The 16,570-nt window shown below is 40.4% G+C and overlaps 1 protein-coding gene across 1 annotated transcript in view; it reads right to left on the bottom strand.

Annotated features, from left to right (window-relative positions):
• Window positions 1-16,570, bottom strand: part of LOC131879664 (uncharacterized) — a 33,675-nt gene that overhangs the window by 16,751 nt on the left and 354 nt on the right. Inside the window, exons 2-10 of the mRNA XM_059226033.1 lie at window positions 15,327-15,587; window positions 14,640-14,846; window positions 13,030-13,221; window positions 10,960-11,193; window positions 6,030-6,230; window positions 5,513-5,956; window positions 3,971-4,165; window positions 2,565-2,747; window positions 2,240-2,500 (exon numbers count right to left, since the gene is read on the bottom strand). Of these exons, the coding sequence (XP_059082016.1) occupies window positions 2,240-2,500; window positions 2,565-2,747; window positions 3,971-4,165; window positions 5,513-5,956; window positions 6,030-6,230; window positions 10,960-11,193; window positions 13,030-13,072 (1,561 nt within the window). The 5' untranslated portion in view covers window positions 13,073-13,221; window positions 14,640-14,846; window positions 15,327-15,587. The remainder of the gene's footprint in view (window positions 1-2,239; window positions 2,501-2,564; window positions 2,748-3,970; window positions 4,166-5,512; window positions 5,957-6,029; window positions 6,231-10,959; window positions 11,194-13,029; window positions 13,222-14,639; window positions 14,847-15,326; window positions 15,588-16,570) is intronic.

Genomic DNA, 16,570 nt, shown 5'->3' on the forward strand with positions numbered 1-16,570 from the left:
CGGCATCTCGAAATTCCATGGCATCGCACCATNTGAAGACATAGGTTTGTGATCCGTGGGGTTTCAGACACTGGCGCGATATCCGCACACGCCTTGCCTAACCTACTCCCACCACGGAAACACCGCTGCCACCATGTAACACAATGAGAGCCGCAAGGCCACTCAAGGTAGAGTGAGTAGAGTTGTTCACATTGTACTGGTTTTGTATTTCACATACAATGGTATTTATACGGGATTGGAGCTAACGCAGTAGCTCGAATTAGCATCTCGCTAAAAAACCATTAGTTCTTGCCAAAAAAGACAATAATATGCCTTGGAAATAATTTGAAACATAATTTGGCCATTTTTCGATGTTTTAAGGTATAAAACGCAACTTTTAAGTTGTAATAACTAAGCATCTGCTAAATAGAAGTTCAGGATATTTTGCGTCAATTCGTAACTAAGAGTACGTTTAATTCTGATTGACTACGTTTTTGACAATGATAGATTTGAATGTACTTTAAGTGATTTGACACACTTATCTGAGCTAGTTCTAAGCATATGTATTTCACAAAAGTTGTTCCTTTTGTCTCTTTGACAAAGAAAAAAATATATCGATGTCTTGGCATTTGAGCAAACACTTAACCTGAAAATGTAACCACTGTGGGAAGCCTTTGCCGTTCGATCTCTTTCTCAAGAACGGCTATTGCGAAAAGAAAAATTAGTAAGGCAGTTCAGTTCTGAAAAATTTTAATCTTCACCTTTTATGTGCAATCGTATGCAACTTTATATACACAAATATTATTATTTTTTCCTTTAAACGTGATTTTCTAGACCTGTTTAGTTCATTACTTGCACTGTTGATGATTGTCGAAGCTAGCAGACAATTTCTTGCGAAAACATACTACATATTCAATGGTCTCTGTATTTCCAAAGGGTTATATCGTTACCGGTATATGTGTTGCTTAAAAATTGCTTCTAGAATAAGTAGTATAAGATGATTGTGAACAATAGTAAAAATGAAACTCAACAAATATCAAGGTTGATTTGATATTGGATATTAGCTTCCAATCGGTTGTGTTTCATGAAATGTTGCACATGTACCTCAAAACATTAATCAACTTAAGTTCTGTTGGTTCTAAAGAAGGATTGTTTTTAAGGCTCTTTCCTTTTTATGCCTTCCACGACGCAACTAGCGTGAGAGGTTGCGGAAAGCCAATTGATGCGAAACCCCTACATCAACTTCATGGGGATTAAAAGATCATTTAATCATACATCAAATGAAATAGGTGTTTGCTGTTCACAAAACTTCTCAAACCATGTTATAAGGACCAAGTCTCTAGAAATGGGTTCCTTCACGAAAACTCGCAGTACCCTCTCATTAATTTGGTCAAATTTAAATTCAGTCTATACCTCTCCACAAATTGACCAAAATCAAGATGCCAGACTACATTTTGAAAACCCAATTGCTTTATGGTGAGTTTTCTCGCACCAATTCTCCAGCACAAAATATCAACCCAGAGTGCATGCACAACAAGTTAGCAAGGCAAAGCAGGGTTTCTAGATCGATAGCAGGGTTGGGGGCCACAATCGAACTACCAAGTAACCACTTGAAGGCCAATCAGCCCTCCAAAGTAGAAAGTGTCACTTCTTTTTCCAGTAATTGTACAAGAGTTCTAAGGTTTAGTTACGTGCTTTTTTGACTGTTATTAACTTATTTTTCAGAGCATGTGCTAAGGCCCGAATAGTGTAAAAGCCAAAGTCAAAAGGCAAAACGAAACAGATGGTCGAAAGAAAATCGTTACATAGCATTACATAGCATCCAAAAGTACGTATTATGAGGTCAAAATTACATGCATAGTCCTTCAGTTAAGGATGTAATCCTTACATAGAACTCAATACTAAGGCAATATTTGAGTTCCATATCTCATGTTAAATAACTAGCAATTCAAGACAAATAAGAGTGATTCAGGATTCTTTTGATCGGGTCCTTTTGTTTTCTATTCGAGGTTCTCGAGGGCGAGAAAACCAAAACAGACCAGGAACAATACTGTTATCTTCCTCGTTTGCTTTCTTTTTAATGGCGCCACAGAGGCACTTTTTTAATCATAGTCTGGATTGGGTTTTGTCTTGGCCTTGCCTGGAGAAACCGCAATTAATAATTAACTTTTTTAGGTGTTCATGAGTGCCCTAGGCCAGGTGGTATTCTCTATAGCATGCCGAAATACAGCGGTTTTTACTTTATAAGTCTTTTACGAACCTTCGTAGTAACTACAACTGATCTCGCAAACTGTCTCGTCCATTTGGTTATCATTCTTGGCCAATATTCCGTTGTAAGGCTGGGCAACATTGGTCTGAAAGCTTAGGCTTGTACTTCTGGCTAATAAAGAAAACTTCAGCATCAGATTCGAGGGGAAGACCGTTCCATCCCACCAGGTGTACCCTTCTGAAGGATCGCAAAGTCTGTTACAGGCATGCGCGAGAGGACCAGTCGCTCCAAGCCATAATTTCATGGATGAACCTGCTCGAAAAAATGGAAAAGAATCATTACATTGATTCACTTTAGAAAGATTTTCTGTTTTTACTGAAGAGGCTAGTTAGCGTGTAAACATCTTGTTCGGTTTTGAGGTATGGCAGGTGTCCACTGTAATTGGAGATGCAATGGTTTTGTGCTTCCCACAAGTTAGATGGAGAACCCGACGTATTGGCCACCAGAAATCCCACGTGATCGGTTGATCTCCTGGCATGTGGAACTCTGGAGCAATATTCTAGAATTGATCGATGTCCTTTAGTATTTCATGTTGATGCTTTTGCCATTATATTTGTGATCAAGAAGCATTACAATACAAGTGCAGTAACTGAGCACATCGTTAACAACGGACACAAAAAAAGCAAAGAATTAAGCTCCCGATTTCTAGTTTTGTGATGATAAGTTGATGAAATGCAGGTAAAGAAGTAACAGTGTCCATGCATGGAGTTACCTCCTTAAGACATTGGTCAATAACTTGTAATTGATATACTTATCAATCACACTTTTTTTATCGGTTTCAATTGCGATTTATTTAAATTACGATGTCTCAAATGTACTGCACAACATTTACTTTCAAAATATAGTTCAATTGCATTTTAATAGCATTCCTTTGTCGACGGACAATTAACATGAATTTTTTCTTGATGACTTAGATATACTAAATCCCAATTACGATTTTTGGAAATATAGTTGCTATCACGCAACATTGAATTCTACTATAATAATTAGGAAGGGGAAAACAGTACAAAGCAATAAAGCCTTTTCGAGACAAAAAGGTGCAAAAAACGAATGTGGAAAAAGGTGCAAAAAACGAATGTGGAAAAAAGGTGCAAATAAAATCAACACAGAAGTCAAATTCATATATTTATTTCGAAGTAGTTCCAAGTTGAAAGGAGTGCTGCTACAAAGCCAAGTTTTGCCTCAATTTCGGACAAAATGGACCTAAATTTGATTTGACTAAGGTCAAGGAATGATTCCCCTGGCATTTTTTAAGTAGATCTGCACCACTGATCTAATCAAAGAAGAAATTATTTTTTTCTTTTCAAAAAGATAATTTGGTTAGCCTGGAGGAAATAAGGAAAGGGACTATGGTGCGTTTTTTGGACTACTTAAGTATCTTAACGCCCTGATTCGCTAGCCTGTTTGGCTTTGAAACTTTCACTTTTCATACGTGACTTCATTTGTTTCTCAATCATAGCGTGGCGCTCATGACAATGATGGGATGATAAAGTAATGATTGACGTCATTTGTTAAAAATTCAGCTTAGATCAACTGTAAAGTCAAGAAAGCGTTACATTCAACCAAATCCCTGTTTTCAGGCCAAATATGCAACAAGTGCAAAATGAAAGTGAAAAGGTGAGTAAAGGTGAAAAGTACAATTGTGTAAAAAAGTGGGCTTCAGTGACAAAAATTCTTTGTTCACAATTTGCCTCTTCCCAATAATTACATCCCAGGTCTGACCTTGTGAATTCTTGGCGTTGGTACAGGGTCGGTCGGAAACTGGACATGGAATGCATGTTATGCAGCATTCTACAGGGTCCGTCAGTTCCAAAAATCCTGCCTCGCAAATCCCTCCAATAAGGCGTTCATAGTACTTCGAGCAGTGTTGACCTCGATTGGTGGCAAACGGATGGTCATCAGGGCAAAATTCCGCCACTTTTGACAAGAAAATTAGGCATTTTCAATAGGTTTCAAACTTAGAGCTTCCAATTTGTCTTATGACGTAAACAATTCATTGGTTCCCTAATCCAAATGATAAATGGTATCGATTCCTCACATCACAGGGTATCTTTCAAAGCTTTAATTCGCTTGCCTCTATCAAATATGTGGCAAGAGGTGGTTTGGGTAGATTCTCCATAAATAGCTTTGATTCGTTGTAGTTGCCATTTGCATTTTTTCCAAATCTTGTTACCCAGGTAACAAGGATGGACAATATCGGAAATCAGACAGTTTTGGTCATCAAGTGGGCAAAAAGGTCAACAGGCTAAGGATGTCCAAAACCCACTCAAGGTCTCCAAAAGTAGGGAAGGAGGCCATACGTTTTAATTAATTTCAATAAGTTCCTTAATCAGCAATTAACAGGCTAATTTTATCCCTTACGTATAGTTTTAATGGCTGTACCATATGTGAAATATTGCCAAGACGCACAACTGTTAGCTTTTTATTCACAACTATGCTTGAATGATGTGATTTAAAACACTGAATGTATTTTCTGAACAAATCTTTTTATGTACGGCTGAACAAATGTAATTTGTAATATGGGTTGACATCAAAATTGCATTTTAAGAAATAGAAAGTGCTGCTCCAGATTTTCTGGCATAAAGATATTCTTTAAAAGGTTATAGATCCTAACTGAAACCTGCACAGCAAATTTCTACTTCCCATGTACACATACTGGCACAAATTTAGAATACTTAACCGTGAAATTGGGCTTGAGTTTTATTGAGTAAAGAAATATTTTGCAACATTTAAAGACAACTTTGATGAACTCACGGCTTTAATTGACGTAATGATAAGCTTTTCTTGCAACCCCTGGTCATTTTAACAAGGATGAGAAATAATAAAAGTAGTTTTGAAAACGTGCAAAAGGTAGGTTCAAATCTTCCTTGGGGAAGTCACTGAAGCTTTGGGGTTTGATATCTTTTGCTAAGGAATTTAACTACAGTTCCAAGTCGTTCATCCTTAAAATAAATTTCTCATCTAAAATTGCATTTTTATACACTGCCACATTTTCACTCAATAACATACCTTAAAAATACCTTAAAACCTGAAAAAGCTGTTTCTGGGATCATTTTTGTGACTTTCAAGTTTTCTATTTTTACAATGTGTTTTCGAAACCGTAGGGAAGTTTTTTGTCTAATGTCACGAGTTGTACTTTGGTTTATTATTGAATTCACTGTTTTAAAAAATACGTCGGTGACCTCCCAAAAAAGGCGATAACTCATTAATCAACTGCGACTTATAAGACCCAATTGAATCCGAAATCCAAAAAAAAGAACTTACTCGAGAAGCATTCTCTTGAGCAAATGGCTTGTCCAGTCGGGCCATTGTTGGTTTGGGCGATTCCTCCGCTATGACTAACAAAAAAATATGGAATGCTGGGGTTATTTTGAATAGATGTAATCCTTAGGTCCACTTGTATCAATGGCCTTCCATTGGGCCAATGCAACCGCCGGACTTCCTTAAAACATTCTTTGGTCCAATCACATTGGTATTTATCGTCGATCCCATAGGTGAAGTCCAACCATGTTTTAGACGCTTGCGTATTGGTACCCACAAACAGGTGTTCATAAGCCAATGGATGATCCAGGGATAAAAGCGATGCATTGTATTGGTTTTGGCACGCCTGAAGAGCTTCATCTCGAGTCAATGTATTTCCAGGACTTCCAATAAGATTTGCCGTTGAAAATCCACTCCGTGAACTTTCTGGATGTTGGGGACAGAACCCTGTCAAAGTGAACCCATTTTACTAAAATTCTAGATAATTCATTGGTTACTGTCTGAAGTATGAATTACTTACAGTTTTTAAGGGGATGATCGAAGCACCGTGGTTTTGAACAAGGAATGGGATCCGGACAACATTCTGATGGGTCATCGGAGGTGAACCACAACCCATCACATAACGGATTCAGATCAATATCGAATTTTTTAACTTTGTCATTGCAACAAGCCTTTCCATTTTCTATTGAGAATGGATGGTCGCTCGGACAGATGGCATGCTCTGCAAATTTCCACAATTCAGTTTGAACTTCAAACAAGTTTGGTAGGCAAGATTATTGGTGCAGTTTGTCATGTAAAAGAAATGTGTTTACCCCTTTATACACTGTTAAATTCTCTGTATTTTCTCTGACGAGCAACATAGGGATAGGACGAACAAAATGAGGTTGGAGATAGGTAGAACATTTCAACCCGATTGATATTCACCTAATCGGGTGGTAGAAAGCATGGTAGAGTGCTCCTTTGACGATGACCAAAGAAGAGAATGGCAGGACTGTAGCCATCCGCTCTGGGAGTGTTTCTCCACTCCAGCAAAGCAAGCGGAAAGTTTTCACCACTCTCATGACATTTTTGCAATAAATTCTTAGCACTCTTGACACCGGCTTCCACCAAGCCATTACTCTGAGAATTGTACGGGAATGTTAATTCATTCGTGTATCATTTTATGTTCCTCACACCATTTGCGAAATTATGATCGGAACTGAGGACCACCATCGGTGCGACATTTGACCGGAGGTCCAAAGTCCACAAAGATTGTCATCAAAGCATTGATAATGGAGGATGAGGTGGTGGGAGTGAGTTTTTTCGTGAAGGGGAAACCACTGAACCTGTCTACAACCCTGCTACAACCAAGAGCCACGTTCCACCGGCATATAAGAACAAGTCATTCCAACTTGCTCCATGGGGTATTGGGCTTCAGAAATAATCAGGGGCTCTCTTGCTTGGCTTTGGAGATACTTTTGACAAGAAGGACAGGACTCAGTGAGATGTTTTATATGGCTAGTCATGCCTGGCCAATAATACAGTTGTTGTGCCAACTTGTTTGTTTTCACTACTCCGGAGTGGGATAAATGAAGCAATTTTAGGATTCTATCCTGAGCGGTTCGTGGGATGACAATCTTAGACCCATCATAGATTATTAAAGTTGGGTCCGCATTCGACAGTAGAGATAAATGTGGCCAAGCAGACTTGAATAGGCGCGCATAATGGTTAAGAGGGAGGGATTCCACGGCTCGGCCTTGACGTATGATGTTGATGAGGCACCGATAATCAGTATCATCAGTAGCAGCGTCTAAGAGATCTTGTGGTTGGGGATTTCCATCAAAGGTGGTGATGCTCATAGCCATGGCATCACGGGTTTGGCTTGAATTCTCAGGCTTGAAAACCCGGTGACGGGATAGAGCATCTGCAATGGCATGCTCCTTACCAGGATTCCATTGAACGGAGAAGTCATACCCACATAAGCGTTCTCGAAAGCGGCCAAGACAAGGGTTTGAAATTTCATTGATAGGCTTAGCAAAAATGCCTTTCAAAGGGTGGTGATCTATAATGACAGTGAAGTGTCGGAGGCCAAATAGATAAAAGTGACACTTCAAAAAATGACACACCAAGCAATGGCAAGGCGCTCGAGCTCAATGGGCGCATATCGGTTTTCTGGGTTGGTAAGGCCACTTGATCCACATTGGATAAGTCGGGGTGGTCATTGTCGCGTTGTACGAGAGCAAAACCAAGCCCATTCATTTGGCTGGCGTCGGTCAAGGGCTCGATAGGAAGGCTGGGATCAAACGGCTTGACAATGGGGTTCGATGTGAGGATGCGTTTGGCTTCCACAAATGCAGCATCATGCTCCTCTAACCAAACAAAGGCAACGTCCTTTCGTAGGAGTTTACGGATAGGGGCGGTGACATGGGCAAGATCCGGCACAAATGAGCCCAATTGATTTCCTAGCCCAAGGAAGGACCTCAAGGATTTTAGGTTGGTTGGCGATGGAAAGGCTTTGATAGCTGCCATTCTTTCTCTGTTGGGCTCTACTCCCTGATTTGAAATTATATGACCAGCAAACCTGATAGATTGCCCAATGTCAGATTTTCGTTGGGGAGATCGCAATGTGGGCATTGCGGCAACGACCTAAAACGAAGCGAATCCTCTCGTAGAGCTCCTCTTTAGTGTGGGCTTGGATCAGAATATCATCCACAAGCTTTTTGAGGAAGGGTAGACCTTCAAGTGCTTCATGGGAGCGCCGGCACCATTCGTCTGATGAGGCAGACATCCCCATTGGCAAGCGCAAAGAACGATACCGACCAGACGGAAGAAGCAACGTGGTCAGATATGAACTCGTTTCCTCTCGTGGAAATAACCCTGTGCGCAATCCAATTTGGCATACTACTGGGCATCAGCTTCTAACCATTGGATGATGTCTTTGGCTGAGAGAAAGGGGTGTACAGGGCGTTTCACATACTTGTTGAGGGCGGTGTAGTCCGTGACTAATCGCAATTCCTTTTTGGCTTGGGGATTCATCCAAGACCCTTCTTCAGGCACAAAATGAGCTGGGGAAATCCAATCGGTGGGCTCCTTGACAGGGGTGATGATGCCATCTTTGACGAGTTTCTTGATAAGGTTGTCGGCCTCCCCTTGAAAGGCAAGAGGGATTTATCTGGCGGTAAGGGCGTTGTACGGTGTTATGTTGCAATCATCATTCAAGTGTATGGTCATTGTTGGCCTATCAATTGACCGGCCGTCAAGTGTGTCATTGAACACATCGGCAAAATCATCCATGATCATTTCCTTGGAGTCAAAGGGCTTCGTGGGTGTGGTAACCTGACGGAGAAGGACTGGTCAGGTAACTGAGGAAAGGATGAAGGCAAAATTACTAAGGCTATGATAACATGCCACGAGATTAGGGCATCTTTGACATCACGGGAAACTAGGGCATCAACTTGGTGCATAGGGCCCTCGGATACGGTCATGACGAGGACAACGGAACCTGCACAGTCCGTACGTTCCTATGCTGGCTTCGACGTTGGCTCTTGGAACAGTATGGCTCAAGGCATGCACTGGACATGTGTCCAGGCCTATGGCACTTCTGGCATGTTAAGTCATCCTGTCTGGTACACGGTTCAGTGTGTTGATTTGATCCACACCGAAAGCAACGACCTCGGAGGCTTTTTGGAGTGGCATGGGAATGGCTTTGCTTGACACTCTTCTTGTCCCATGTTTTATTGGCTTGATTTTGATTCTGATTGGCAACCGATTTAATTGTTGGCCTAGCTATTTCAAATGAAGCAACTTCCTTATCCATAGACTCCAGAGAGGGTTTATCTAACTTCATGAATCTCTCCTGAAGCGTCTCATCCGCACAGCCACAGATATAAGGAGAGACGTATATATAGTTCATCAATTGAGAGTTTGGATAGATCTGCCTCGTCCCCTTTTTGACACAATTAGGTGGCAAAATCAGAAAAGCTGTGATTGCGGGCCTGTACATGGCGAAAAAAAATCCAATCGACGAGTAAACAGTGGATAGATCAATGTGAGCTCACTCTCAAGGAAGCCTAAGTAGGGCTCATCAGAGTGACTCTGACTAAAGATTGGTGTGGAATCGGTGATTTTGGTTCGGATACGCGTTTCAAGGGTAACATCAAGGCGAACGAAGAAATAAGCCTGCTGATCTACCACGGAGTATTGTTCCAAGCGAGATGTGGAATAAAAGGCTCGAAACTTTTTTACCCATGACCTCAATTCTGTCGGATTGTGGTCCTGCCTGAGTTTATCGGGCCTGAGAGAGTCATTCACTCGAGCCTTGGAGGATGGCCCGGAGGGGTCCTGAGTTGGATAGAAATGAGAGGCTGGGATGGGGTAGTTTTGGCATGGTTCGAGATGCAGGTCTGTCTGCCATCGGAAATCTCATCGAAGTGTTTGGTAATCTCATCAAGAAGAGCGGCATAGGTATTGAAGGAGACGGGATCCAATTCTTGATAGTGGATATATTTTTCCTCAATGGCATCAGAGTACCTGGTCAATTTGGTGTGGCACTCCTGAAGACGTTGGAAAGAGAGAGGCATAGGATTGGCATTGGCTTGGTCAATGAGACACTTGGCTGTGGCCACATTTCGTGTAGATGACCTTTGTAGGCCTTAATTGAGTTTTTCACCTCGGACACCGACATAATGAGGCCACGCGAGGAGATTTTTTTGGATTATTTTTCCCATTTCTGACACCATGTTGAATTCTCTGTATTTTCTCTGACGAGCAACATAGGGATAGTACGAACAAAATGAGATTGGAGATACGAAAAACATTACATATACTATGGCTCTCTCCAACAAAAAATTGCACAATAAGAAAAGGAAATTAAGCTCCAGAAGGTAAAAACAACATCCATCCTTTTTGTAAACACACAATACTGTCATAATGTTGTCAGGTTGCCTTAATTTAGTGCAAGAACGATTTTTGTGAGGATTTATTTTTCAATAGTTGATATCTATTTGTATTCAGCTTATTAATTTGCTTGATGCCTTTGAAAATAAAGCTTGTGTTTGACTTCCTGGTTGATAGAATTCGCAATCAACACACTTTTTGCTGGTATCAGATCAAAAATTGAATGTAAGCAGGCCCATTTTCATATTTGATTTATGACGAAATTGATCAAACAATACATTTCAAGTCTGCAAATAAAGCAGTTTTGCCGATTTTCGGCATTATTTCGAACACTTTACTTTCAAAGGTATTTGAAATTTCTTTTGGACTCTATTATTTACTTTTAAGTGTATTTGAGGCTTCTGCTGAAATTTCTACGCAACAAGTTTCCTGCTCTTCGGTGATAGGGTAATGAAATGTCTCGAAAGCCATCAGAAGGCGTGCCATGACACGCACATGTAGATTTAGTATCACGGAAGTCCGAACAGAAAGCTTATTGAAGGTGGGAAATTACAATCCTTAAATTCGATTCTCACCTTCATCACAAACGAACTCACAAACAACGTGATTCAATTGGCCACATCTTGTTCCGATAAATAATCCGTTCTTCAGTACATTACATCGAAAATCGTTTGTCCGAAAATTCATGGCGGAAAAGTCAGTAAAATTTGTTCCATCAGCCCAATAAACAGCATTGGAATTGTAACAATCAGCATTGGAACACGAAGTGCCAACTTGTGACTCCAAACCAATCCAAAGTGATTGATAGGCTGAAAAGAAAGGATTAGGACTTATGATTACATACGGCATTAACCAAGGACTTTTTAACAAAGGATAGATAACAGGATTAGTTCATACGAGTTGAGCCACTAAATGATCTGGTAGTCATACATCAAGATGCGTTAACGGCCATCAGTGACTTGAGACTCTCGAGCTCTTCTAGCCCTGATGGTGTGACATCTTACTTTCTAATGAGATGCTCACTGGTTCTAGCTCCTGTTTTCTCCTACCTGATGCGTTGGATCTTGGATCAGGGCAAGTGTCCCTCTTCTCTGAAGCTACCTCAGGTTGTTACAATTTTTAAACGGGGGAGATAAGTCGCTTCCCAGTAACTATTGGCTGATTTCTCTCACTTCGAATATTGCGAAGGTGTTTGAGAAGATCATGAAGTTCAAACTTGTACAATTTTTTGAAGTCCATGATGTACTTCCTCCTGGTCAGTGTGGGTTCTGAGCCTTTTTTAGCAGGGTTGCCCAACTGGTTGAGCATATAGAGCAGATCATTGAGGCGCTAGAGAGTCATGAGTCAGTCGATGAAGTATATCTTGACTTTGCCAAGGCCTTTAATAAGGTAGATCATGGCCTTTTACTTAACAGATTCCACGAGATTGGGATCCAAGGCAAGGGGTTCTCAATTGGTTGAGAAGTTTCATTTCTGGTAGGAAGCAATCGGTTAAGGTTGAGGAATCCCTTAGTGACATACATGATGCCAAGTCGTGTGTTCCTCAGGGCTCTATTTTTGATCCTCTCCTTTGCATCATCTTCATTGATCCATTTCAGAAGCTTAGTGTTTGTAGTAATGTTAGTATCTCTCCCTATGCTGATGTTACAAAATTAGTTTATGGTAAAAATTGTTAGAATTATGCTATCTGGTAGAGATCGTAAACCAAATCTACTCTTGAGTTGCTAAGAGTGATAAGGCATTGAATGGAATGAAACTCCACTCAATGACTTTTGCAGTCTTGCACTTTGAGTAGGGCAGATTTGCAAGAGATGGGCGAAACCAGGAAAATCTGGGCCATTGCAGGACTGCGTGATCGCTGGACGTTACCAAAGGCTGCAGGTAACGCCTTCTTTCTTTTTTCTCAGAAATTGCAATAAGCGATGCCTTGGTGATGACCAATACAAGCGTGGGGTTGCAACTCAAAAAACATACGATCGTCCTCGCGCGCTGCGTGCATAGCTTTGAACAAGTTTCGGTCGTTGACGGTCATTTTTCAATTTCAGCCCCACTGCTTATTCTGCACAAATGTGTAATGAAGGTTGTAAGGATAATACTTTTCGGCTTTGATATCTTGAACCATTGGAAGCGGCGTTTGAAGAGGGAATGGAGTGTGGGGAAAATTTTTCGCAATGCAATGAAACATTCTTCAATCCCAGCCAACTCAGGAATTTCGAGGCGAAGTGGCGTCGACAGGGTAGCCTCCATGCATTTGAAGAACAAGAATTGTAACAAGGTAAGAAAAGTACCATCAACAGGATATTTGGCCTCAATAACATTCAGGGTTCTCTCTAGCTTGTTCATTGAAGATGTAGTTCTTTAACCTCGTGGATAATCTCAGTGTGGGATTTCCGCAAACAAACCAATTGGTGACCCTGGATGCATCGTAAGCCTCATGATTAGATTACCCGCCATCCCGTGCAACCTGACCTTAGCCCTGTGTTTTAAAGCTCGTACGCTGGAGTTAGGGTTTTGGATGTTAACTGGTATGCTCATTCTGGGTGACGTCCAAGTCTTAGCCCAGAGTTACGAGCATTTCAAAAATTTGCCTCTGATCTCGCAAAGTCCTTGGTCTTACCTTATTAATTACCAAACACCAGTCTTACCTGGGAAAGATGTGGATGCCTGAAAATCTAAAATTCCGCTCATTTCCAAGCCCGACTTAATCAAAGGTAGTCTTCCGTTAATTGCTCCACACGCTTGACCAGCTGTTGATATGTTCACTGTTCCCAACTCAGGGAGATGAATATATGCCGTTGGACCAAATCTTGTTGCATTGGGGTTAGCTGGACAGACGGCTACATCAAGGAGGAAAACATGTTAGTAACAAATGCTTCAAGGAGTTAGCATAGGTATACGAGTATTGTATTTGATAAGGGCAAGTGAAGGGAAGTGAATAAAAAGAAAGAGATGAGACTAGACACCCTTGTCATGAGTGCTGTTGTTGCGTCCACTGGAACAACTAACATTAATACCAGCCTTCACCTCTTTGTTAAAAGTTCTGGTCCTAAGTTTAATCATGTCATATTTTCTTGAGGACTGCCCTACCGTTATTGGGAACGAAATCTCCAACGCTTGAGGGTAAAAATTTACTTAGCAACTTGTTTTGATTTGATGCACATTTAAAACCATGCTATTATCATTGCTCAATTTATCAACACAAAATGTTTTGTAGGTCGGGACTTTTGCTGCCTATTCATAAATATTCAACAACTTGAGGATCTAAAATTAGTTATCTATTATTGTTCTTGTTCTCGGTAAAAGGTTCTTGACAATTCATGCATTTTCGCATTCACGTGAGAAACGGAGTTTGCATATCCGTTATATTTTTTTCAACACCTAGAATACATAGTAGGTAGTTGAGCTCTCCCATTTCTGCCACAACTCCCAACTTGCTGGCACTTAAAGAACAAAATGTGCCTGGAAGTTACCATATGCCTACTTTGGATGTGAAGGCCATTCCCAGAGTGCGAACTATAGTTTCATAACTAGTGTATCAAATTACTTGAAGTTTTGTCAAGATATTTCTGAGACAGTTTTCTTCAAATAATATTATTGGCAAAAAATATTGACTGATTGTGTTTGCAACAAATTCTTCCTTTATTGAGAATGCTTCATTAGTATTTTTCAGTAATTGTACTTCAAGACATGTCAGAAGTCATTTTAAGTAAACTTATAAGCCTTTTTTTTGAAGGACATACCATCAATGATAACAAAATTGCTATCAGGCACATATTTTGTACAAAAGCTATGCCAAAAGTTGGCATTAAAAAATGTCAGCACCAATAGTTTAAGCCTAACTTGGCGGGAAAGGTTTAGTGGTCACAAAAAAGTGGCGCTTCTTTGCTCTAGTGTCCTTGGCTAACCTAAGATGAGTCTGTTGCTAGGGCAAGCCCTCACTCTTCTTAGCTGGATTTTTGTGTTCTAACTCGATGGCATGAAAGGGGGAATTCGCCAAGGTTAAAAATAGACCACATTGGCTTTCTGAAAGTCTCATTTTCTTAAAATTCATGCACAAGGAGAGGTGCTGAATGAATAGTCATTTTTCTGTACATTCACTTCATATTTTTCTCGTAGCGGAATTTTTGAATGATCTATAAGTTTGCTCACTCCTATGTGTCAATATGGCATTAACTTTTAGAAGATGGCAAGACATAGTACGGTACCACCTTTCTAATGATGCATAGATTAGGTTTTAGTTTGAATTCAATCTTACTTTCAATGTTCTGGTAATGTATACAACTTGTATAATTGCCAGGACAGGGAATGCAATTAGTACAACATTCCAATCCATCGCCAATTTTCAATTTTGATCCGTCACAAGACGAACTAATATTTTCATCATTTAACTTCCATGGATAATTGGAACACCATCCCCCAGATCCCGTGGCATATGGATGGCTTCTTGGGCAATAAGAGGAAGCTGCGGGAAAGCAAGAAAACCGAATCAAGGGTATGAAAATCAGAGTTCAACTTTAGGTGCGCTTTGTTGGGAGCTTCAAGATAAATGTAGAAAGCAAAGCTAAAAAGCCAAATAGAATAGCGATGAATACAGAAAACGTTTTGGGTTGATATTATGTGTGCAACTGTTTCCCTTAATTGGGGGGCCAAATTGTTAAATTTTAATCAAAAACCATATCATTTTGTTATGTGACCATTTCTAGTCTAGTGGCAGATAGATCAAAGGGCAAATTCTTTTTGTCATTGAAGAAGCATTTGATTATAATGATTCTCGGAAAGGAGACAACAATAGAGAATAAGCAATGCTATACTCTAATGAAAGTGCACAATGGTGGCCAAAAATGCAAGGTACGAAACAAGAGGTTAAAACATATTTTAATGCAAATACGGGCCAAAAAAACAATTTACAGTTTTCACACATACTAAAGACACTCTTTACTACCTTGGCTGCAAGGAGTTTGACAAATCGTCCTGAGCAAATCTGTTTTTGGGAAAGAAGTAATCAGGTTATGACCGGGTAAAATGCGTAACCCAGACAAAAAAGTCGCTTGGAATCGGAATTTGTATCCGTCCAAGAGTTCTCCTGGACTTCCGTCGCTCCAAGTGAAATTGACAGGGGGCTCACTGCAATCGGAGAACCCGGAGCAAGCAATTCCGCTCACGTAGGTCCCACTGGCGAAGAAGGCACTATGTCCGTCCAATGCTACACGAAGAAAAGATAGCACACAAATTGAAGACCGCACAGGTTTTATCGTTCAGTGGTTTTTTCTCCATTGAGGACCTATTGAGTATTATAATTCGTATTCCTGGCCCCCTATCTGCTCAAGAGCGCAAAACAAGAGACCATGCTCAGTAGATAAGCGCCATCTAACTTTAGTACTATTTTCTTTGATCTTTTACTTGATTTTTATGGGGGTCTTCTTCACCTTTCCCCACCATGTTTTTAGTCATCCTTGGTTGATTGGCACGTTCTTTGCAGATCATTATGTAACCATTAATTTAATCTTCAGGTCTTTGGTTCTTTGAGTTTTTTAATGTTGCCCACACAAGCAAAAAACAACAACAAATTCCATTGTACTGGAGCCTTCATCCATGTCATTTTGTACTCATCTGAATATGGTCACCCAGTGCAAGGTGAATCGAAAAAACAACGGCATTGGCCTGCTCCTTTTCTTTCTCCTTTCTGTTTTCCCTGTTGCTGCCTCCACAAGCGACTTTCCAAGGGGTACTTGAAAGTGGCTTTTTAACTTGGTCATAACTTTGGAACGAAATACTATACGTTAAAGCGCGTCTAATGTCTCATAGACTGAGGCACATGTACGGTGGAAAAAAGTACAATCTACTTGTACTTTACAAAGCATAAAGAAGAAATGATCTTATACTTCTGTTTCTCTGCTGCTTGCCCAATAATATACTATCCCAGTATAATCGCCAAGGCGCATGGCACCATAGCCCAGTGGGACAGATTCTAGAAGCCAAAGTATGGGGTGCGCTAGATTTTTTATTATTCATCTAAAACCTAAGCTTCTTATGCAATCCAACCCACTCGTGAACTTTTTCTTTGCGCCCTTGGCCAAATTTTTGACAATTGACACCAAATTACGGGGTTCAAATTTGATGACATGAACTCACTCTCGCGTATCTTTGCTCAGACCATCTTTCCTTGCTTAGATTTCACAAGACCTG

The sequence above is a fragment of the Tigriopus californicus genome, chromosome 4 (assembly GCF_007210705.1).
Source record: "Tigriopus californicus strain San Diego chromosome 4, Tcal_SD_v2.1, whole genome shotgun sequence".
Classification (NCBI taxonomy): Eukaryota; Metazoa; Arthropoda; class Copepoda; order Harpacticoida; family Harpacticidae; genus Tigriopus; species Tigriopus californicus.